The 23,458-nt window shown below is 37.1% G+C and overlaps 1 protein-coding gene across 2 annotated transcripts in view; it reads left to right on the plus strand.

Annotated features, from left to right (window-relative positions):
• Window positions 1-23,458, plus strand: part of SP2353 (EGF like, fibronectin type III and laminin G domains protein pikachurin) — a 165,603-nt gene that overhangs the window by 64,880 nt on the left and 77,265 nt on the right. For both annotated transcript variants that reach the window (XM_067777026.1, XM_067777027.1), the window contains exons 2-3: window positions 22,489-22,693; window positions 22,751-22,903. In XM_067777026.1, coding sequence (XP_067633127.1) covers window positions 22,792-22,903 — 112 coding nt within the window. In that variant the 5' untranslated portion in view covers window positions 22,489-22,693; window positions 22,751-22,791. The remainder of the gene's footprint in view (window positions 1-22,488; window positions 22,694-22,750; window positions 22,904-23,458) is intronic.

Here is a 23,458-nt window from a genome sequence, read left to right on the forward strand (position 1 = left end):
ACCCATTTCTCTTTCCAAACGGTGATACAGGGTGGCATCCAAATATTTTCCACAACACTCCAAATACATCTAATTCTACGGCTCCAAGAAATCGAGTCACAATGTTGCAGTACGCTGCTTATCGCCTTGCAATTAGAAATGAATTTAGCTTTCTGCACCATAGCCAAAAATTATTTTTGCAATGGATTGTTGATATTTATGTTCATATTGAAGGTTCACGCCTACATTTCATAAAGCAAAATCAACAAAACTTCCGAAGTGAACTGTATAATAATCTTACTGATTATTTGAACAAAAATTCATACAATGTCTCAAATATTGGACGACGTATTGTCCTTCCTTCTTCTTTTATTGGCTCTCCGCGTAACATGTATCAAAACTATATCGATGCCATGTCAATAGTTCAGCATTTTGGAAATCCAAGTTTGTTCATCACAATGACGTGTAACCCCAAATGGCCAGAAATTTTAAATAATATTGATAGTAAAGATTCCGCAAATTTCAGACCTGATGTTGTAGTAAGAGCTTTTAAAAGCAAATTGAAAGAATTATTAAAGTGCATCATTTCTAATAAATCTTTTGGTAATGTTGTCGCATGGGTTTACACCATAGAGTTTCACAAGCGCGGTTTACCACATGCCCATATTTTAATAACTCTGAGATACCTGATAATGACGCACAGCCAAAACTGCTTGAATACGTCAAGAGTCATATGATGCATGGTCCATGTGGGTTACTAAATCCAAATGCTGTATGCATGACGGAAGGAAAATGCTCGAAAACCTTTCCAAAAGACTTCTGTGGGCATGATTCTGCAAACGGATACCCAATTTACAGTAGAAGATACAATAATGTAACTGTCGATGTGTCCTTGATAATCGATACGTCGTTCCATACAATCCTTAACTCATAGCAAAGTTTAACTGTCATATAAATGTGGAAGTTTTCATTACAGTTAAAAGTGTTTAATACATTTATAAATATGTATATAAAGCCTGCGATAGCGCAAGTGTTGAAATAAATGGCGCTGATAATTTAAACTATAATGTATCTGTCGATGAAGTAACAAATTATGTAAGTGGACGCTATGTTGGATCCACAGAAGTTACATGGCGTATACTTGAATTTGAAATGCATCAGCAGTCACATACTGTTTATCGTTTAGACAATCACTTACCTAATAGGCAAAATGTCATTTTCAGAGAAGGACAAGAACGAAATGCCGTTGATAATCCTAGACTTACAAAATTGCTAGCTTTCTTCGAATTGAATAGAACTGACCCTAATGCTCACCAATATCTCTATACAGAAATTCTATCGCACTATAAATGGGATAAAAAATGGGAAAAGAGAGCGCGAGGTGGAGATAAGATAATCTCGCGGATGTACGTAATTTCACCAAACTAAACATAAAACATAAAACTTTTTCATTTAAGATTATTATTACTGCATGTTCGAGCTGTTAAAAATTTTGAGGACATTAGAACATATAACAATGTTTTGTATAAGACATTTGTTGAAGCCTGTCATGCCCGTGGTATAGCTTCAGACGATAGTGAATGGAGAAAGTGTTTAGATGAAGCAAAGAATTCTCAATCACCAAAAAAATGAGAGAATTATTTGCCATAATATGTGCATTAAATTTGCCAACAATTGCATTAGAATTGTGGAATGAATTCAAAACGTTCTTAAGTGAAGATTTTATGAGGATGTATAACGAAAATTAGGCGTATAATCACGCTCTCCTAGAAATTGAAAATATTTTGAACGTTCACAATTTGAATTGCCAAATTTTTGGTCTTCCAAGTCCCATTCATTATTCAAATGAAAGTTTTGAAAATTTGCTCGATCCGTGTGAAGAACAAGCTGTTTTTACACAATTGTACGACAGAGCTAATGAAGAACAAAAAATCTTAATAAATAACGTTATTCGAGAAGTCCAATATCACGATACCGGGACAAATGGTTTCTGTTTAACTGCACAAGCAGGCTGCGGAGAAACATTTTTTGAAACAGCAATAATTCATAAAATGCAGGCATTGCTACGAAATTGCATTATTACAGCTTTCAGTGGCATTGCATTAACGCTTTTAAATAATGGTAGAACATTACATAATGCCTTCAAATTGCCGATTCCTTTATTGGATACATCAACTCCAAATATAACACCGAACTGTTCTTATCAATTCAGTTGATTTAATTATAATTGATGAAATTTCTATGTGTCCACTCAGTATTTTTAAAATAATCGATGCATTTTTAAGAGACATCACACCTGACCATACAAAAAAATATTTTATTTGGGGGCAAGAGCGTTCTTTTCAGCGGTGATTTTAGGCAAATTTTACCAGTCATCCCACATGGTACACGAACCACACTTATTGAAAATTGTATCACAAGTTGGAATAAGTTTAACTCATTTCATCATTGCACCCTTAAACAAAATATGAGAGCAAGACCAGATGAAATAGAATTCGTTGAATTTCTTAACAAGCTGGGCAATGGTGAGCTAGGAACTTCTTTGCAGCTTGATGCAGATACTATTGAATTACCACCCCAAATAATTGGTGTTTTTGAAAATTTGATTTCAGACACATATGGCAATATTTCTGATAATATTTTATCAGTAGAAATTCTAAATTCTGTAATTTTGGCTCCAACGGATGAAGATTGTTATCTTATAAATGCTGATATACTTAGCCGTATATCAGGAGAAGAAAAAATGTATTGCAGTTTTGACAAAATATTAGATGAAATAGAAATAAATGAATATCCTATTGAATTTCTGAATTCACTGGGTCTAAGCGGAATGCCGCCACACAAATTGACATTAAAAATCAATGCGATAGTGATGCTTATCCGAAATTTAAATACAACACAAGCATTAGTAAATGGGACTCGAATGAGAGTTAAATGCCTACATCGGAACACCCTTGATTGCGAAGTCTTAACAGGAGTGGCACGTGGTAAAAGAATCTTACTTCCACGAATAAATCTAACTTTTTCAGGGTCGATTCTTCCATTTAAATTTCAAAGAACGCAGTTTCCCATAATACCAGCATTTTCTATGACCATTAACAAGTCCCAGGGTCAGAATTTTGAGAAAATTGGCGTTCTTTTGAGAAGGCCAGTTTTTGCCCATGGACAAAAGCAAGTAGAGTTCGCTCTTTTGATAGCATAACGTTTTATATTTCAAATGGACAAGGAAACTTACTTAATGACAACAGAGTGTTTACAAAAAATGTTGTATATAAAGAAGTTCTACGTAGTCATTAAGCATTTTATTAGCTACAAACAAACTTGGAATATGTTTTTTTTTTACCAGAGTAGCCGTAGTATTTTATTAATAAAAATTTTAATTTTTTTTATTAATATTAATAAAAGTTTTAACGTTTTTAAATAACTCTTTTCTCGTTAAGTATGAACAATAAAAATTGTATATATTATTTTAACTGCTTGCAACCACTGGGCGAACGCTAGTATAAGTAAATTGGCTTTGTTTATAAACCCAAATCGATGTTTTCCCCCACCACTATTATCCACTTATTTGAATATTATATCAAATTAAACGACACGATTACAAACAAGTTTTCAGACATTTTGCTGAGAAGTTCTCATTTTTTCCTTCACACCCCACAAAGCAATATTCATTGTTTTGGCAATTGTTAATCGTTTTGTTGTGGCATTTATAGTCGGTTGTCAAGGATTTATCGATTTTTAGGGTACACTGCAATTAAAATACTTGGAAATGCAACAACCAAATAGGTATGAGGCGTAAGAGTATAAGTAGGTACATATACATATATACATACATCCATAAATAAAATAAATAAATACAAGGCGCGGTATACCTCCGAAGAGCATTAAGCCGAGCTTCTCTTCCAATTTGCGTCTGCTCCATTTTAATTTTTCCTGGCGGGACGGGAGCTACATGTTTTACGCCGACTCCGAACAGTATCTGCAAAGCAGATGAGTTTTCACTGAAAAGCTTTTTTATGGCAGAAATACGTTCAGAGTGTTTGCCAAATCACTGCCGAGAGGCGACCCCGCATAGAAAAATGTGCTTCTAATTGACAAAATTTGTTTATAAATTTTTGATGTTGCTTTGTCCTGGAATTGAACATATGATCTGCGGTGTGCTGGCGGAGCGCGCTACTACCACAGCATGGCGGCCTTCATGGGTGCTGCATGAACAATTTAAAAGGGTACAGCGGAAAATATATGGTGAGTGTGCCCCCAGATTGTAACCTATATCGGAGGTTATGTTCCAAAAACTACTCGATGAACAGACTCTATCCATTCACTTTTCAGGACCTGCTTGCCCTTTGATCTAGAGATATTAAGCAAAATATGTGTATAAGTAACTTTTTTTCAAAAAATTATATCTCGGAAACTAAAATTGCTAGAGGGATCAAATCAATACGAGGCTTTAGGTCATTTAACGAGGCATGTTACCCATTTTGTTTAATTTTAGGAATATATTTTTCATTAAAAATGTTAAAGGACAAAATTCTAAGACTATTTCTTTTCACTATTCCTGAGAGTTACAATGACGAAGAAATATATGTTAGTCGCCTTAATGTCCGCTCTTGCTCAAAGAAAGTACGCGAGGGAAAAATTGGTGCAACAGTTTGGAAAAAAATAAAATATAATTTACCCGCAATAACTTTACATTTTATTGAAGCAATTCTTTTGAAAACATTGGAAAACACTGTGGACAGTGGAAATATGTATATTCATGGCGCCATTAGTCTTTTGTAAAGGAAAAATTGATACTTCGTATTTTTGCTTTCGGGCTTAATTTTATTTTTATTTTAGGAATATATTCTTCGCTGGATTTCAGAGCTGATGCTGGTTCCCAAATAAACGAAGTATTTTACTATTTCGAAATTATGGCTGCCAACAGTAGCGTGGTTGCCACGACGCATATGCGCTTACTCTTTGCTCGATGACAGCAGGTACTTCGTTTTGTCCTCATTCACCATCAAACCCATCTTTACCGCTTCTTTTTCCAGTTTGCAGTAAGCAGAACTAACAGCGCGGGTGTTTAGGTCGATGATATCAATGTCATCAGCATATGCCAGTAATTGCACGCTTTTATAGAATATTGTTCTAGAGCGGTTAAGTTCTGCAGCTAGTATAATTTCCTCCATCATCAAATTAAAGAAATCGCACGATAGGGGGTCACCGTGTCCGAAACTTCGTTTAGTTTCGAACGCCTCGGAGAGGTCCTTCCCAGTTCTGACTGAGCTAATGGTGCTGCTCAACGTCATTTTGCACAGCCGTATAAGTTTAGCGGGAAAACCAAATTCAGACACAGCGGCGTACATATAAGCAGCTCCTTTTCGTGCTGTCGAAGGCGGCTTTAAAATCGACGAAGAAGCGATGTGTGTCGATTCTTTTTTCGTGGGGTTTTTCCAAGATTTGGCGCATTGTGAAAATCTGGTCGATGGTAGATTTTAACAGCCAATATATGTAAGTCAGAAAAACTCACCCCCTACTTGCCAAGGGGATTAAACCGTCCAAGTCCACATAAAACAAGAAACCCCCATTGTAAACAATTCAAAACATTTTTTGATTGTTCTTTGTTATTTGTTTTTTATCTGGCATTTGGAAAAGTGAAACATAATATTTTTTGTTCCCTTTCATTTGGCATTTCCACCAAGTTTCGGAGAGTGACTTTAAAATAAAAAAACCATTATGGCCGCCGAGAAGAGAGAATGGAGTTACCTTCTTATATGTAGTTTTATCATGCGAACGCCTACATATATGTAAAAAGCTTTAAAAATTCTAAATTTATGAAACCACTAATCTTTCAATTAGTAATTGAATTGATATTTTATGAAAGTTCTGTGAAATTGTCGCTGCGCTAACGAAATTAGATATGTTTTTTGTCAAAATTTTTTTTATTGCATATTTGGTTATCACTATATAGAGCGCACATTTCTGCATATGCCGTTTTTTATATCCCTTTTGGTTTAGAAGTGATCGAAAACGGCTATGTACTTACTTGCTTATAATTTTTTTAATCGCTGGCGAAAGTGCTTTAATTTCAATGTAAAAAATAATTACAAACCATCTTGCTTCCCAAGGCAGCCGGTTCCTTGAGCCGGAGCAACTCGGGATTTTTCCCGACTAAAGGCTGTTATTTCAGTGGAACCCCATTTAATTTGTTGCGTCCCTCCCACAAATTGTCATCCTCCCAGCAGATCCTTGCAGCGGGACTGCGCCATATTCTCCTGCTCCGGGAGGGTATCGAACCCAATCCGGGACCTGTACCTGACCCCGGTCCAGATAAATGGCTTTGCTGCATTTGCCGGAAATGAATCTTTTTAGGACGGTCACACTCTTGTCAGAATGTCACGTGCAATGGATGGTTGCATCGGACAGGATGTTCTGGGCTAGACCCCAAAAACCCGAAGTCCTCGTAACTTTTATAAATCTTATGTGGCTCCTTGCTGTTTACCCAACTACCTTCTAGCTGCCCCCCTGCTCAGCAAGCCACATAATTCTGCAGTTAAACTGTAATGGGTTAACTGGGAAGATCGCAGAGATAGTTGATTTCATGAAGCGGCATAACATCCGCATTGCAGTAATTCAAGAGACCAAACACACAGCAAGATCTGCTCTGCAGACCTTCTCTGGACATAACGTCCACAGAAAAGAATGCGAGAGCGGAAATGGAGGCGGCCTCGTGTTAATCACCCACCGCTCAGTGCAATATAATCTATTTGATCCCGACATCGGCATCACGCCACCTACTGTCTTACTCCCTAAAATCTTGGGTGTGACGTTCGATCAGGATCTACATTTTGGAGAGCATAAAACCGCAATTGTGCCGAAAATCAAGAGCCGTAATAAAATCCTCAAATCTCTTGCCGGCAGCACTTGGGGTAAAGACAAAGAAACGCTCATTACTACTTACACTACGAGTCCGAGATATGGTCGCCAAGCCTAAAGGTTACTCATCTGAATAAGATACAGGCCTGCCAAAACACTGCCCTCAGAACCGCAATAGGTTGTCTTCTTTATCCCCATAACACCACGTAGACAATTAGGCGAGAGTACTCCCCATTAGGGAGAGAAATGAAATGGTAAACAAACAGTTTCTGTTGAATACCCAGAAACCTGGGCATTCCAACAGACATCTGATTGATGGAGCTACACCTCCCAGGGGCTTAAGGGGTCATCTCCGTAAGCATTATGAGGAAATACGGCACAAATTTCATACATTTCCCTACCGCCAAAAGCAAATTTGAATCATGTTTGAAAGCAGCTATGTGCTTTAAAACGGCGCAAATATTTATCACGTCGTAATGGGTTAAAAAAACATGATTTTTTTCTTCAACATCAATAACATAGTGTTACGAATATTAACAACACTAAGGAGTACTGTCATCTCCAAGCCGATGCTAAGCAGTGACTTGATGCACATCAATAATTCAATCTTTATGTATACACATATGTACGTACACGCAGCGGATAAGCAACGCACAAACACATGCATATATCTTATCTGAGCTACTCACAAGAGAGGGAAATAATTTGTGCAAGTATTACTCACGCGCATATGAGAAGCTATAAACGTAGTTGTGGCTGGTGATTTTGTAGCTGATAACTAACTAGTAAGTTCTGGAATGGAAAAGCCTAGAAGTATGCAACGAGGAAACCAGACAGTATAAAAGACGACAACAGTAGAGGCGCGCACGACGAGCACAATATCTGCACAAACATCGACAATGACATCTCCGCTGAAGTCACAGGAGGCACTTCATTTCATCTCAATTGGAAGAACAGAAGACATATATGTCATCTCAACTGGAAGCGCAAGAGGCACGTATATCTGGAATGTCGACACAAATTTCGGAACGGGTATCATCGCAGCTCTTTGCGAAACTGGAAGAACAGAATTTTACAACTCGAGGACAAAATTTATGCCGAGATAGCAGCGTTGAAAGGTCTTATGCAACAGTTACAACTAAATCGCTCAGCTGTTTCAGCAAGCAATCCGAAGGTAAAAACTCCATATTTTGACGGCTCTGTTCCTTTCCAGGTCTTTAAGCTACAGTTCGAGAAGACCGCAGCAGTGAACAACTGGAATACTAAAGATAAAGTTTCTGCACTCTTCGTAGCATTGAAATGTCCAGCTGGCGAAATCTTACAGACTATTCCAGAGCACGAACGGAACAGTTATGACGCATTGATGGCTGCTGCAGAACGAAGATACGGAAGCGAACACAGGAAGCAGATATACCAAATAGAGTTGCAAAACCGTTACCAAAAAGCTAATGAGACTTTGCAGGAGTTTGCTTCGGATGTTGAAAGGTTGGCTCATCTTGCAAATGCGGACGCACCCGTGGAATACACTGAAAGGGTAAAAATCCAGAGCTTCATAAATGGCATACGAGATGTGGAAACGAAGCGAGCTACATATGCGAATCCAAAACTGACATTTGCGGTATTTGACTTTATCACATGCATTGACTCAGAAGACTGCCTCCCTATTGAGTAAACCAGCATATAACGCGCATCGTGTGGAAGTAGAAAGACTAGAGTGGGTAGACACAAGTTTGGAAGCATTGAAGGGAACGCAGCAGAAGAATAATGATGCAGTCAAATGCTTTAAGTATGGCTTTTACTGGCGAGTATAACCAAGTTCAGGGAGAAGTGATATGTGAAGTCTTGATTGGAAAGGTCATGGTTCTACACAAATTCGTTGCAGCGGAGATTATTGACGAAGTCATATTGGGAGTGGACTTCTTAGTTGACCATGACATCAGGATCGACATGCAGAGAAGGATTATGCGTTATAAGAGCCAGGATATACCACTTAACTTCAATTTGGCGAAAGGGTTCAGTAGTAATCGAGTACTGGTGGAGAAGACTCGACAAAGACCACGAAAGTCAAAGGCAAAGGTTGGTGGATCAAATGGGCTAAATAAATCGAAATCAAAAGTACCTACGAGAGAAACACTGACATCGACAAAACCAAAGGGACGCACGAAAACGAAGGAAAGAATTTCCCAGAAAGAATGCGAGGGTAGTTTCAAGTCAGGGCGCACCACTGTTGTGAAACGTGGGAACGATACTGATTATGTAAAGCCAATCCGTCAAGCGCAAGCTCTGCGAAGTAGTTCATTGGTCAAACAACAGAGTGCGAGGGAACGATCCAGGATAATGAGTAGTAAGATGAAACGCAGGTACGATGAGAACAATAATTCGGAAGGTTTCTTGGAGGGAGATTTGGTACTGCTATACCACCCTCACCGGCGGAAAGGTGTTCCATCCAAAATTCGGTGCAGTTGGGAAGGCCCGTACAGAGTTGTGAAGAGGATCAGTGGTGTCATCTACCGCATACAAACAATTGGGAAATCACGAAATAGAAGGGTGGTTTATTTGGAGAGGCTAGCAGCGGTTAGATCGAGAGATTTGTCTGATCGGGACGATCAGACTTAGGTGGGGGACAGTGTTACGAATATTAGCAGCACTAAGGGGTACTGTCATCTCCAAGCCGATGCTAAGTAGTGACTTGATGCACATCAATAATTCAATCATTATATCTACACATATGTACGTACACTAGGCGATTTAAAAATCGTTTATTGCTCTGTGAAAATCGTATTCTAGGGATCAAAATAAGAAACTTTGCCGAAGGAACCATACCTCTAAAACGAATTCTGGTGTCCCCCAATTTGGGTCGAACTTTTGGGTAGGGGCAGATTTTTAAAAATCCCACTTTGACCCATTTAGAGTGCTCCAATCGAGTCCAAATGTATGACCGACCACCACTAACTTTGGAGGCCCGACCCACCGATGCCAGTGGCACTCCCTGGAAACCCCCTGGAGGTTCACCATACAAACATTTCAAAAAATCGCCGGTTTTGCACTTTACATGAAAAAATCAGCTAAATGGCTATGTTTTTTCTTTATTTTTATTTATTTATTTATAATAATATTTATTATTTATTTATAATAATATCTATTTTTTCTCTTAAGATATTTATTTAGTCAGAACATATGTAAATGAAACAAGTAAGGACGGGACTGTCCTCGGCTATGCCGAAGACTTCATACCTTTCATGAATGGGGCTGAACAGTAATCTTATCCCGTTCGTAATCTCCGAATAATCGGATGTATAAGATAAGAAATATCTAGTGAACAGATCTACATACCTAAACGATTTTTAAGATAAATATAAAATAAAAAATAGGTAGGTACTTTGTGTGAGGATGCAAAGTTTCAGGTTTTTTGTGGTCTGCGTGTAAAAACTATGACTACGAATCACGTATTTCAACAATATATGACGTAAACGTAACTATTTGATGAAATGTTTTGAATTTTGAAGCTTTTAGCCGTAAAAAGGGGCAAAAAAATACAGTTTATATGGGGTATATAATATATGTACCATCGATCTCTATAATTTTTTCAGACAACAATATATGCTATATACGTAAGCATTTGGTGAAATTTGAAGCTTCTAGCTGTTAAAACGGGGCAGAAATTGCGCAAAGTTTCTTATCTGAACAATCGGTTGTATGGGATATATACTATATATACCACCGATCTCAATGATTTTTTCAGACAACAATATATACTATACACGTAAGCATTTGGTGAAATTTGAAGCTTCTAGCTGTTAAAATGGGGAAGAAATTGCGCAAAGTTTCTTATCTGAACAATCGGTTGTATGAGATATATACTATACATACCACCGATCTCAATGATTTTTTCAGACAACAATATATACTATACATGTAAGCATTTGGTGAAATTTGAAGCTTCTAGCTGTTAAAATGGGGAAGAAATTGCACAAAGTTTCTTATCTGAACAATCGGTTGTATGAGATTATATATACCACCGGTCTCTGATTTTTTCAGACAACAATATATGCTATACACGTAAACATTTGGTGAAATTTGAACATATCTAAACGATTTTTAAGATAAATATAAAATAAAAAATAGGTAGGTACTTTGTGTGAGGATGCAAAGCTTCGCGTTTTTTGTGGTCTGCATGTAAAAACTACGACTACGAATCACGTATTTCAAAAATATATGAAGTAAACGTAACTATTTGATGAAACTTGATGAATTTTGAAGCTTCTATCCGTAAAAAGGGGCAAAAATGACAGTTTGTATGAAGTATATAATATATATACCCCCGATCTCTATAATTTTTTCAGACAACAATATATGCTATATACGTAAGCATTTGGTGAAATTTGAAGCTTCTAGCTGTTAAAACGGGGCAGAAATTGCGGAAAGTTTCTTATCTGAACAATCGGTTGTATGAGATATATACTATGTATACACCCGATCTCAATGATTTTTTCAGACATAAATATATGCTATACACGTAAGCATTTGGTGAAATTTGAAGCTTCTAGCTGTTAAAATGGGGCCGAAATCGCAAAAAAAAAATATATATACTATATATACCATCATATATATATTATATATATCACCGATCTCTATGATTTTTTGACACAACAATATATACTATATACGTAAGCAATCGGTGAAATCTGAAGCTTATATCTGTTAAAATGGGGTAGAAATTGCGAAAAGTTTCTTATCTGAACAATCGGTTGTATGAGATATATACTATATATACAACCGATCTCTATAATTTTTTCAGACAATTCAATTGGCAAGAACCAGAATTGAAGTAGGAATAATGAAGACAAACAAAAAACCGCTGTGATGGCTGAATGGTTATAGCAGCGGCGCCTAAACGTTGCCGATGAAGGAATTTAGCAGTTACCGAAATGGATCTATACAACGAGTTTTGGCAGTTGTCTAAATTTTTTCTTTCTTCTATTCTAATTTAAAATTTTTTCAATTAAGAAAAAATATATTATAACAATAATAATGATAAAATAATTATTGTTAGGCCTTGAGATCGATATTAACTCGCGATATTACAAATCAGTAGGCCGATATAACAACAAAAAATTTGTCAGACAACAATATATGCCATATACGTAAGCATTCGGTGAAACTTGAAGCTTCTAGCTGTTAAAATGGGGCTAAAATTGCGAAAATATATAGATACTATATATACCACCATATATATACTATATATACCACCGATCTGTATGATTTTTTCAGACAACAATATATGCTGTATACGTAAGCATTCTTTGAAATTTGAAGCCTCTAGCTCTTAAAATAGGGCAGTAATTACGAAAAGTTTCTTATCTGAACAATCGGTTGTGGAGGATATATACTATATATACGACCGATCTCATCAATTTTTTCAGGCAAGAATATGTGCAATATACGAAAGTATATGGTGAAGTTTGAAGCTTCAATCTGTTAAATTGAGTAAGATATTACAAAAATCCTCTTTTTCTGAAAAATCGGTTTTATGGAGGATATATTCTACAGTGGTCCGATCCGGCCGGTTCCGACAAATGTCTAATCGGACACCCAAATACATCTGCTCACCAAATTGTATCAAGATATCTCAAAAATTGAGGGACTAGTTTGCATACAAACAGACAGACAGACGGACATGGCTAAATCAACTCAGCTCTTCATTCTGATTATTTCGGTATACTTAATGGTGGGTCTATCTATTTTCCTTTAAGTTCTTACAATTTTGGGTTTCGTGAAGAAATTAATATACCATTTCATTTTCATGAAAGGTATAAAAATAAATTTAAGTGAGCTATAGAAAAGAAACTAAAAAAAATTATTGTTTGAAGTCTTTTTTAATTTCAAGTCTGGGCAATTTCGCACGGCTCTCGAATGTCGTCGCCATAACAGCCTCTACATTTTCCGGTATAACCCGTTTGGAAACGCTAGCTAGCAATTGAACATGTCGTTCCATTCCTTGTATGTGTGATGGAATTTTTGGATCATTAAACGGTGGATCATCCTGATTTAAATATTCTTTCAATGTATCGTACGGAATGCTTCGCGTGAATGGTGGTTCAAATACGATATTTATATCATTCAAATTGATCATTTCCGTATAACTTGTGCAATTAAAGTTTATATCTGGCTTTTTATAAACTATAAGTTCCATTGGCTCGTCAACATCGGTTCGATAGCGTAGAATTTTCTTGATGGCACAGTCGCGCTTTTCTTTGCTATCATCAAACAACATTGATAACAAGATATTTTCTGAATGCGCATAATATGAATTATCTTTAATTACTTGATTGACAATTTTGCGTAAGGTTCTAGAAATCGTGACCAACCAATGAACTTGAATAATAATGCACTGCCGTACATGACAGAGCTGTAATACTTGATATTGAAGTACATTGGCACATAACATTTAATTATAAATTCAACAAGAATTCTTAGATTTGCATCTGGATTTTCCGTACAATTTTCCCTGGTTTGATGTTAGCCAGATCCACCGGAACCACGCCGCTAGAAATTGCATGGGCCATGTCGTATAAGTACTTCGAATCGGTGGAAAATTCAATTTTTTCTGGAGCAGGGGGCATATTTTGCAACTCAATTTTCTGGAAGCCGTCCACCACCTGAAAATATATAATAATAAAATAATTAAAAATGGTTGACAATTATAATAAATGAGTGATAGCAATAACTTACCGGAAGAGTTTCACAAGTTTCGATTTGACGGCTCAGCTCCTTGCTCTTCAGTTTCCATCATAAATGTATCCATTGTTAGTCTTCTCTGAGTATGTTGATCGTGCATGAACTCTTTGAGGCGTTCGGGAACCCAGCCGCATGCACATGGAGCTGCCTTCAAATCGCATTTACATGTTCCAATGTAAAAAATTGTTTCCAGCAGGCATGCTTAACCAACGAAACGATATCATTTCGTTACGATAATCAACGTTAATAAACGAAACGAAGTCATTTCGTTTCGTTTATTAACGTTAAGATCGTCAAATTAACGAAATGATTTCGTTTCGTTTTCTGCCATATCAAAACGAAATCAAATCGTTTATGTTGATTATTAATTTCAAACTATACTGGCAAAGCTGATTGATGGCGGAGTCATTAAAGGTGAAAGCATTATCCAAGCTGATTGCAACTTTTCTCATGAATTTTGACAGTACGAACATTTCTCAGAGTATTTTTGACATTACCACCAACGAATTACACAAACAAATTACATAGAGTTTGTGTGTGTATGTGCGCTCGTTGTTGCCACCTTACGGCTTCACCATGGCTATAGCATTGCCAGCACAATTCAAACATAAAGTATCACGTTTTCGTTAACGTTTTTAACGTTAACGAAAGCTTTTCGTTTCGGTTAAAAACGAGATACAATTTATCTTGATAATTTCTTTATCGATAATATTTCGAAGTGTTTCAACGGAAACGGTGGAAATTTTTTGATAAACGATTAGCTTAACGTTAAGGTGCATCCCTGGTTTCCAGAGATTTTACATACTCTGTAAATTGTTGGGTGTTGTTTGTTCTCTTGATTTGCTCTTGATACTTGTCAAGCAATTTATTCAATTTATTAAATACACCTTTTTTCATCATTATTTCCATACCAAGTTTTTCCCAAATTCCAATCAACTTGTACTTGAATAGTGAATGATTTATGAGAAAACTTTTTTGTTCTGTTTTAGTACGTTCGCTTAAGTAAAAATAATATCTCAAGATATCCAGATGGGTTGGTAAATTAAGATCAGTTAAATCAGTAGACACACCAAAAACAGTAACATCATGATTGGGTATATGACTCATTAGGTTTTCGATAGTTGTTGATGTAGTTGCTTCATCTTGCGGTGTAGTGGAAGGTGGATTCATTATAAACTTTTTGATTTGGAATGGTCACTTCACTTATTATTTTTTTTAAATTATTTTTTTATCTGAAATTAGCACTTCACACTTTGAGTTCTTCACAATGACTTAATGCATTCACAAAAACTGTTGCGTTATATATGGTCTACGAGACGAGGTAATAAGAATGAAATGGTAATTTCAATTATACCTGCTGTATCTTGTGGTGGATTAAAAAATACAACACAAGCAGTTTTACGATCTGCAATTGTGTCACAGTGATACCTTCATTTTTTAAAACGGTTGAATAAAAAACCCACAAAACTATGTTTACGACATGCAAATGCATCACAGTGATGCCTTGGTTTTAAAAGGGTTGTAAAAACGCTAATTTCTAATAATTTTTTTTAATTTTTTTCTATTACTAAGTTAAATTCATTTTTTCATTTACATACATATGTTCTGACTAAATAAATTTCTAAAGAGAAAAATAAACTCCAAAAAGAAAAAACATAGGCATTTCGCTGATTTTTTCACGTAAAGTGCAAAACCGGCGATTTTTTGAAATGTTTGTATGGTGAACCCCCAGGGGGGTTCCAGGGGTGTGCCACTGGCATCGGTGGGTCGGACCTCCACAGTTAGTGGCGGTCGGTCATACATTTGGACTCAATTGGAACACTCTAAATGGGTCAAAGTGGGATTTTTCAAAATTGCCCTTTCCCAAAAGTTCGACCCAAACTGGGGGACACCAGAATTCATTTTAGAGGTATGGTTCCTTCGGCAAGGTTTCTTATTTTGATCCCTAGAATATGATTTTCACAGAGCAATGGGCGATTTTTTTGCCTCCCCAAAAATCGACCCGGCCTAACGTACACGCAGCGGAGAAGCAACGCACAAACACATGCATATATCTTATATGAGGTTCTCAGAAGAGAGGACAATAATTTGTGCAAGTATTACTCACGCGCATATGAGAAGCTATAAACGTAGTTTTGGCTGGTGATTTTGTAGCTGATAACTAACTAGTAAGTTCTGGAATGGAAAAGCCTAGAAGTATGCAACGAGGAAACCAGACAGTATAAAAGGCGACAACAGTAGAGGCGCGAGAATCAGTTTTGATTAAGCACGCTATCTGTCGAGCAATAGAAGTGTTATTTTGAAGGTAGTCTAATAAAGACCATTTTGCACTACTGAATAGTGGTGTTATTTATTCAACAGTTTAGATTCGAACCTTAGTAGAAGATTGCAAATAAGGGGAATTGCAAGTAAATTCGTTACAATGCTTTCCATAAAATATTTCAAAAATACGACATTTGCAAATCGACACCAGAAATAAGTTTTTTTGATCTCCTGAACAGTTACTGAAAAACACATAACTGTTTTTGTGAGCGCAGCGACGATATGTGACCCGGCCTATGAAAAGGTGGCTTATGACTCAAAAAAGGAATTTGCGAGAAACAGCTGTTAAAGACAAACAATGCATTTCGTCAGTTTCTTAGTAGTTTTATTTTTTTTTGAGTTATAAGCCACCTTTTCATAGGCCGGGTCACATAATTAACAACAGCTCTTTTCCCATTGTAAACCAAATTTGAAGTTCTTTTATTTGAAAATATCTATTTTCCCTTTTTATTATTATTCATTTTCTTTCTAATGCTTCCGATATATGTACGTCCTGTGTGCATTAATTGATTGTAATGCTTTTTTGAGCATTTCGTGAGTATTACTTCAAGGGTTCAAGAAGCAAATTTAGGGTTGCAGCACAGATCGCGAAAGAAGTGTTATAAAGAAAAGCTTCGCTTACTAGGGGGAAAAATTAAAAATTCTTGGACATTTTTTTGTGATTTGGATACCGCGTGCAAGTAAAGATGAAGTTAAAATTGTATGATGGGATAAGAAAACTGTATCATCTCATCAAACCAATTTCATTCATATCTTTACACATACATATGTATATTTGTAATGCCAAATTAGTTACATTCAGGGACTCGTCTAGAAAATACTTTCGTTGGTTTTAATAAAACTGTGTTGTAAGAGCGTTAAATCTATTTAAGAATATGAGGAAACAATTTTTTTAGGATAAATTGCAGTTTAATATTGTAACTAGTGTAGCTACAGCGAAAAATTAACTTCACAAAACTTACATATTAGCAATACTAACAAATTCGGCAGACGTTGTTCTACTTTTATAAGTTATGAGTTTTTACCTCTAGATCTCTTTCTTCCCTTTCTCTTCTCCTTTTCTTAATCCTTTTATTCAATCCTCTCTCTTTGTCTATTTCTACCTCTCCGCCTTTTCCATTCCTTCTTTTCTCTCTAGCTTACTCTCCTTCCTCATCCCCTACTCCATCTATCCCTATCTCTCTATCGTTGTCTAACTCTAGCCATATCTCTTTCCCAGTCTCTTTATCCTTCCCTCGTTTTTTTATCTCTAGCTCATTTTATTCTTCTCCATCCCTTATTCCCAGTTCCTCTCCCACTAACATTCCTACTCCTACCCTCCATAACTGTTGTATGTATTTTCTAAAGCTGAAAACATGCGTAAGGTAGCTTTCTCCATCATCGCGAGGGTGCCCGTCTATTTGCACGACATCTGGCCTTGTTAACTAAAGGATGCACCACAAATTTGCCGGCAGAAACGCTAAAAAATGCGAATACAGGCGAACAGCAGGGGTGAGATGCGGCGAAATAGCTACAATATAAGCCAGTATGTTTAACTCCTTTCAGTTTTTCCATAATGTTAAAAATACAATAATTTAAATAAATTTGGGAACACGTCTCATACTCATTAAATTTACGAATGTAATAAATGAATATACGATTAATCAAAGATCAAAAGGGAAAAATTTGACGTAAAGTCCAAACCGTTGAGTTATTATAATACAGAGATTTACCACTCAACGATCGTGTTTGCTGAAAGCTCCCATTATGAATTCCTTCAAATGGAGGAAGCTTGAAAAAAACGTTCACAATAGTAAACATATAAGATTACCTGTTAAATCACTGCTCGCTAACTTCAATCCTTTCCCTCGATACTCTTATAATTATTTTTATTCAAATATTTTTCTAAGTATATTGTAACGAATTTACTTGCAAATCCTCTTATTTGCATTCCTCTGCTAAGTTCGAATCACTAAACTGTTGAATAAATAACTCCAATTTGTAATAATGCAAAATGGCCTTTATTAAAGTACTTCACAATAACACTCAAACTGTGCAACGAATAGCTTGCTTAATAACCAAACTGATTGATAGCTCAAATGAAACTTTACTATTCAAAATAATACTGCTCTTGCTAGCTAGATAGCGTCTTAGTCGAAACTGCTTGACAACTCAAATCAAACTGAATTCCAGCGCCTCTACAATTGCAGCTTTTTATACTCTTTGATTTCAACTTTCGCATCTTCTAGGCGCTTCCAGAATCTACTAGTCCAGCAACTCTCAAACTTCTCAGCTGTAACTACAATTGCACAATTTTATAGTTTTTCTCATTGCATACTTATAGGAGTATCTCAGATATATGCATGTGTTTGTGCATTGACTCTCCGCTGCTCGTAAACGTACATGGTACCTATGTATAGACGCAATTATTGTTTCGTTTATGTAGATACATAATGATTGATCTATGGATGTGAATTCACGTCACTGGTTAGCATCGGCTTAGAGACGATATCATCGCTCAGTGCTGCGAACATTCGTTACACTGCCCTCCACCTAAGTCTGATCGTCCCGATCAGACAAATCTCCCGATCTAAACGTCGCTTGCATCTCCAAATGTACCACTCTTCTACTCCGTGGTTTCTCAATGCTTTGTATGCGGTAGATGGTATAACTGATCTTCTTCAAAACCTTGTACAGGCCTTCCCAACTGCACCGAAATTTGGCTGGAACACCTTTCCGCCGGTGAGGGTTGTTTAACAGTACCAAATCTCCCGCCAAGAAATCTTCCGAATTAAAGTTCTTGTCATGCCAGTGTCTCATCTTACTACTCATTACCCTGGGCCGTTCCTTCACACTCTGTTGTTTGGCCAATGAACTACTTCGTAGAGCTTGCGCTGGACGGATTTGCTTTGCGTAATCAGTATCATTCCGACGCTTCACAACAGTAGTGTGCCTTGGGTTGAAACCACCCTTGCATTCTTTCTGCGAAATCCTTTCCTTCGTTTTAGTACGTCCGTTAGGGCTTTTCAATGCCAGTGTTTCTCTCACAGGTACCTTCGGTTTTGATTTGTTTGGCCCATTTGTTCCATCAACCTTTACCTTTGAATTTCGTGGCCTTTGTCGAGTCTTCTCCACCAGTACCCGATTACTGCTGAACCCTTTTTCCAAACTAAAGTTAAGTGGTATGTCCTGGTTCTTATAGCGCATAATTTTTCTCCGCATATCGATCCTGATGTCATGGTCAACCAAGAAGTCCACTCCCAATATGGCTTCATCAACGATCTCCGCCACAACGAATTTGTGTAAAACAATGACCTTCCCAATTAGGACTTCACATATCACTTCTTCCTGGACTTGGTTATACTCGCCTGTGACCGTACGCAACCTTGCTCCAGGTAATGACTTTACTCTCCTGTAGACCAAATCAGATCGAATCAAGGAATGAGATGCGCCCGTATCTACAGTCAGTACATGTTCTTTGCCATCCACATTCCCTCTGACGGTAAGACTGCTCGATTTTCTACCAATTTGCAACACAGATATCACAGGGCATTCAATAGCTGGATCTAGTTCTCGATCTCTACCTCTTACTCGCTCTTGCTCATCTCCTCCAGCTTTGCGTTTACGACCACCCACATAGTTGGAACTACTAGGATCAAGATCGCAATGACGGGCAATGTGACCTGGCTTTCCACATTTAAAGCATTTGACTCCATCATTATTCTTCTGCTGCGTACCTTTCAATGTTTCCAAAATTGCGTCTACTCAGTCTGGCTTTTCCACTTCCACGCGATGGGCTTTGTACGCTGGCTTACTCAAAAGTGAGGCTGTTTCCTGAGTCAGTGCATGCGATACCGTCTCAGCAAATGTTAGTTTTGGATTCGCATATGTAGCCCGCTTCGTTTCCACATCTCGTATGCCATTTATGAAGCTCTGGATTTTTACCCTTTCAGTGTATTCCACGGGTGCGTCCGCATTTGCAAGATGAGCCAATCTTTCAATATCTGAAGCAAACTCCTGCAATGTCTCATTTGCTTTTTGGTAGCGGTTTTGCAACTCAATTTGGAATATCTGTTTCCTATGCTCGCTTCCGTAACGTCTCTCTAAAGCGCTCATCAATGTTTCGTAGTTGTTCCGCTCGTACTCTGGGATGGTCTGTAAGATTTCCACAGCTGGTTCTTTTAACGCTACGAATAGAGCCGCGACTTTATCTTCAGCATTCCAGTTGTTCACTGCTGCGGTCTTCTCAAACTGTAGTTTAAAGACCTGGAAAGGAACAGAACCGTCAAAGGATGGTGTTTTTACCTTTGGATTGCTTGCTGAAACAGATGAACGATTTAATTGCAACTCTTGTATACGACCTCTCAAAGCATCCACCTCGGCTTCGATTTTTTCCTCAAACTGCGTTATTTTCTCGTCCATACGCGCTTCGAGTTTTGATGATATACGCGCCTCTTGCGCTTCGAGTTGTACTGTTATGCGTGCCTCTTGTTCTCTCAGTTGTGTCTCCATATTTGGTGTAATCTGTGTCGACATTTCTGACATACGCGTTTCTTGTGCCTCAATCTTCGATGTTATTCGTGTCTCTTGGGATTCCATCTGTGATGACATATACGTTTTCTGTTCTTCCAGTTGTGATGACATGTTGGTGGATATTTGTGATGACATTTCGGACATTTGTGCCGATATTGCAACCAATATCATGTTCAAGTCTGTGTTCGCCATTGTCTGCGGTGTTTCATTTTTCTCCTCCAATTTTGTTGTCTCATCGCCATCAAGAGGAAAGACAGACTCGTCCACATCAATTCCTTCTGCTTCCATTGCCTCTCGTAGCCGTGCCTGAAGTTCAAGTTTAGCGCCGCTTGTATTCAATCCACGGCTCTCCAACTCTTTCTTCAGTTGCTGGATCTTCAATTCACTGAACTTTGCCATGTCCTTGTTGTCCTCTGGAATTTATTCAACAATTCCTCTTCTGACACCAATTGTAACGAATTTACTTGCAAATCCTCTTATTTGCAATCCTCTGCTAAGTTCGAATCACTAAACTGTTGAATAAATAACTCCAATTTGTAATAATGCAAAATGGCCTTTATTAAAGTACTTCACAATAACACTCAAACTGTGCAACGAATAGCTTGCTTAATAACCAAACTGATTGATAGCTCAAATGAAACTTTACTATTCAAAATAATACTGCTCTTGCTCGCTAGATAGCGTCTTAGTCGAAACTGCTTGACAACTCAAATCAAACTGAATTCCAGCGCCTCTACAATTGCCGCCTTTTATACTCTTTGATTTCAACCTTCGCATCTTCTAGGCGCTTCCAGAATCTACTAGTCCAGCAGTTCTCAAACTTCTCAGCTGTAACTACCCTGCAAAAATCGTTGGATCATGTGGTCCACTGGAGTACTTACCATTATAATCCACCGTAATGCAGCAATGGACCAACTCATGTTTCTACACGAACATATTGTAAGCCGATCATTGCTCGATTTTAACGATTGTAATCACTACACGATGTTTATTGGACTGTGGGTACTCCATGGATTACTCTGATGTAATTCGGAGCTGGAGTATATGGTCCGGTCCTAGGACATCGCAATGTTAATTGGACCATATTTTTTGTATGAATTTTGGTTAATTTTGGAGCACTCGCTTGGTCCATAGCGAGTACTCCATACATGCATGCATGGAGTACTCGCGATTTTTGCAGGGTACAATTGCACAATTTTATAGTTTTTCTCATTGCATACTTATAGGAGTATCTCAGACATATGCATGTGTTTGTGCATTGACTCTCCGCTGCTCGTATACGCATGGTACCTATGTATAGACGCAATTATTGTTTCGTTTATGTAGATACACAATGATTGATCTATGGATGTGAATTCACGTCACTGCTTAGCATCGGCTTAGAGACGATAGCATCGCTCAGTGCTGCTAACATTCGTTACAATATTATTTATACATTTAATAAATTTGGTTAACTGGGCGCTTATTTTTTCACTATTTAGTAAATTAAAGTATATCAATATGAAGTCTAATTCTCTATAGACTCATTTAAGAGAGAAGTTTATTGGAAATTCAAAGGGGATAATTCTAGGCAGTTCAATTCATCTACCTCGAGCAAAAAAAACCCTTTAACCACGTCCTTCGTGGTATCTAGCTTCCCTGTCACTTGACAGGGGGATAAATACATTGAGGAATTCGAAAAACTCTTTACTAATATTCTCACTAGTCAGTGTTCGTTTATTCAATTATCCCTCGGAAATGATTTGGCAAACACTCTGAGTGTTCTTCTGCCATGAAAAGCTTCTCAGTGAAAATTCATCTGCGTTGCAGTTGCCGTTCGGAGTTGAAAAAAAGCATCTGGACTCCGACCAATTTTAGGGGAAATTAAAAAAGAAGCACGACGCAAATTGGAAGGGAAGCTCCGCTTTAATTTCTTCTTTTTGAAGAATTATGCAAGTGTCAATATCGTTTAAAATATTAAGTTGAAAGCTACTTTTTCTTGTTTTTATATACATAAGGATTTTTTAAACTACGTATATAAAGTTTGTTCATGCATACGAATTGATATCCATATTATCTTGGGCTTCTTTATTCTAGATATGTATGTGTGAATGGTGCTTAAAATATCTTCGAAATAATAGCATGATAATTCACCAAATGAATAAATATATACATATTTAATTACTTTGATGAGATTCAAACAACATGAATTTTTATTGAATTCTAAACACCGCCCCACCTATGTGATTTTGATTTGAAGCGCTCATATGCTGGTCGTGGCAGTGGATTCGAACGTATTAAGGTATGTAATCAATTAGTTGCTTTATTGAATGTTACATTCACAGTATTTCATTAATAGCCGAAACAAAAGCCCCAAAATTAAAAAAAAAAAAACAAAACATGGAAAGGTCTAAGGATAGCAAGTTTTTAATGCACGGACTTGTTTTGGTCTCCATTTTGGCCACAGCTAAAAGCACCGAAGTTGAAATTGCAATGGAGGCTGCATTTCAAGGTATGTTTCAAATTGTATTTAAAAGTTTATGGATAAAACTGAACGAGTATCTAGAAAAAAAAAGCGTTCGTATATGAATCTATATAGGAGAAACATTGCCAGTATTAGATGTACAAAGCTATTTTCTATTTCCACATATATGTACGTAAGCAAATTCAACCTTCTAGAATCTAAATAAAATAATTAAACAAAATTTTTAAGTTTAACGGTTTTATTGAAAATAATACTTACATGAAGTATTAATAATACTAAAAGCTAGAAAATAATTAGGTAGGTACTAGCCATTACACTCCTCATCAATCTAGGGTGTTGATCAGACAATTAAATAAGAGCGTTGAACAGTGGTCGATTCCATAGGCCAAAAATAAAAAAATCGAAGTTAAAAGTTTGTCCCCAAATGTGTCGCTAGTATCTCTTATTAGAGCAGCCTTCTAAAAGGTATATTTGTTTTTGTTGTATTCGAACTGTACTCTTTTGGAATAGCTTCAAAAGTGAGGTTATGGTATTAGGTGGTTTTTGCAGTGTGAGCAAGCTAAAAATAAAGTGCAAGTTTAA

Source organism: Eurosta solidaginis, chromosome 3, assembly GCF_040869045.1.
Source record: "Eurosta solidaginis isolate ZX-2024a chromosome 3, ASM4086904v1, whole genome shotgun sequence".
In the NCBI taxonomy this organism is placed as follows: domain Eukaryota; kingdom Metazoa; phylum Arthropoda; class Insecta; order Diptera; family Tephritidae; genus Eurosta; species Eurosta solidaginis.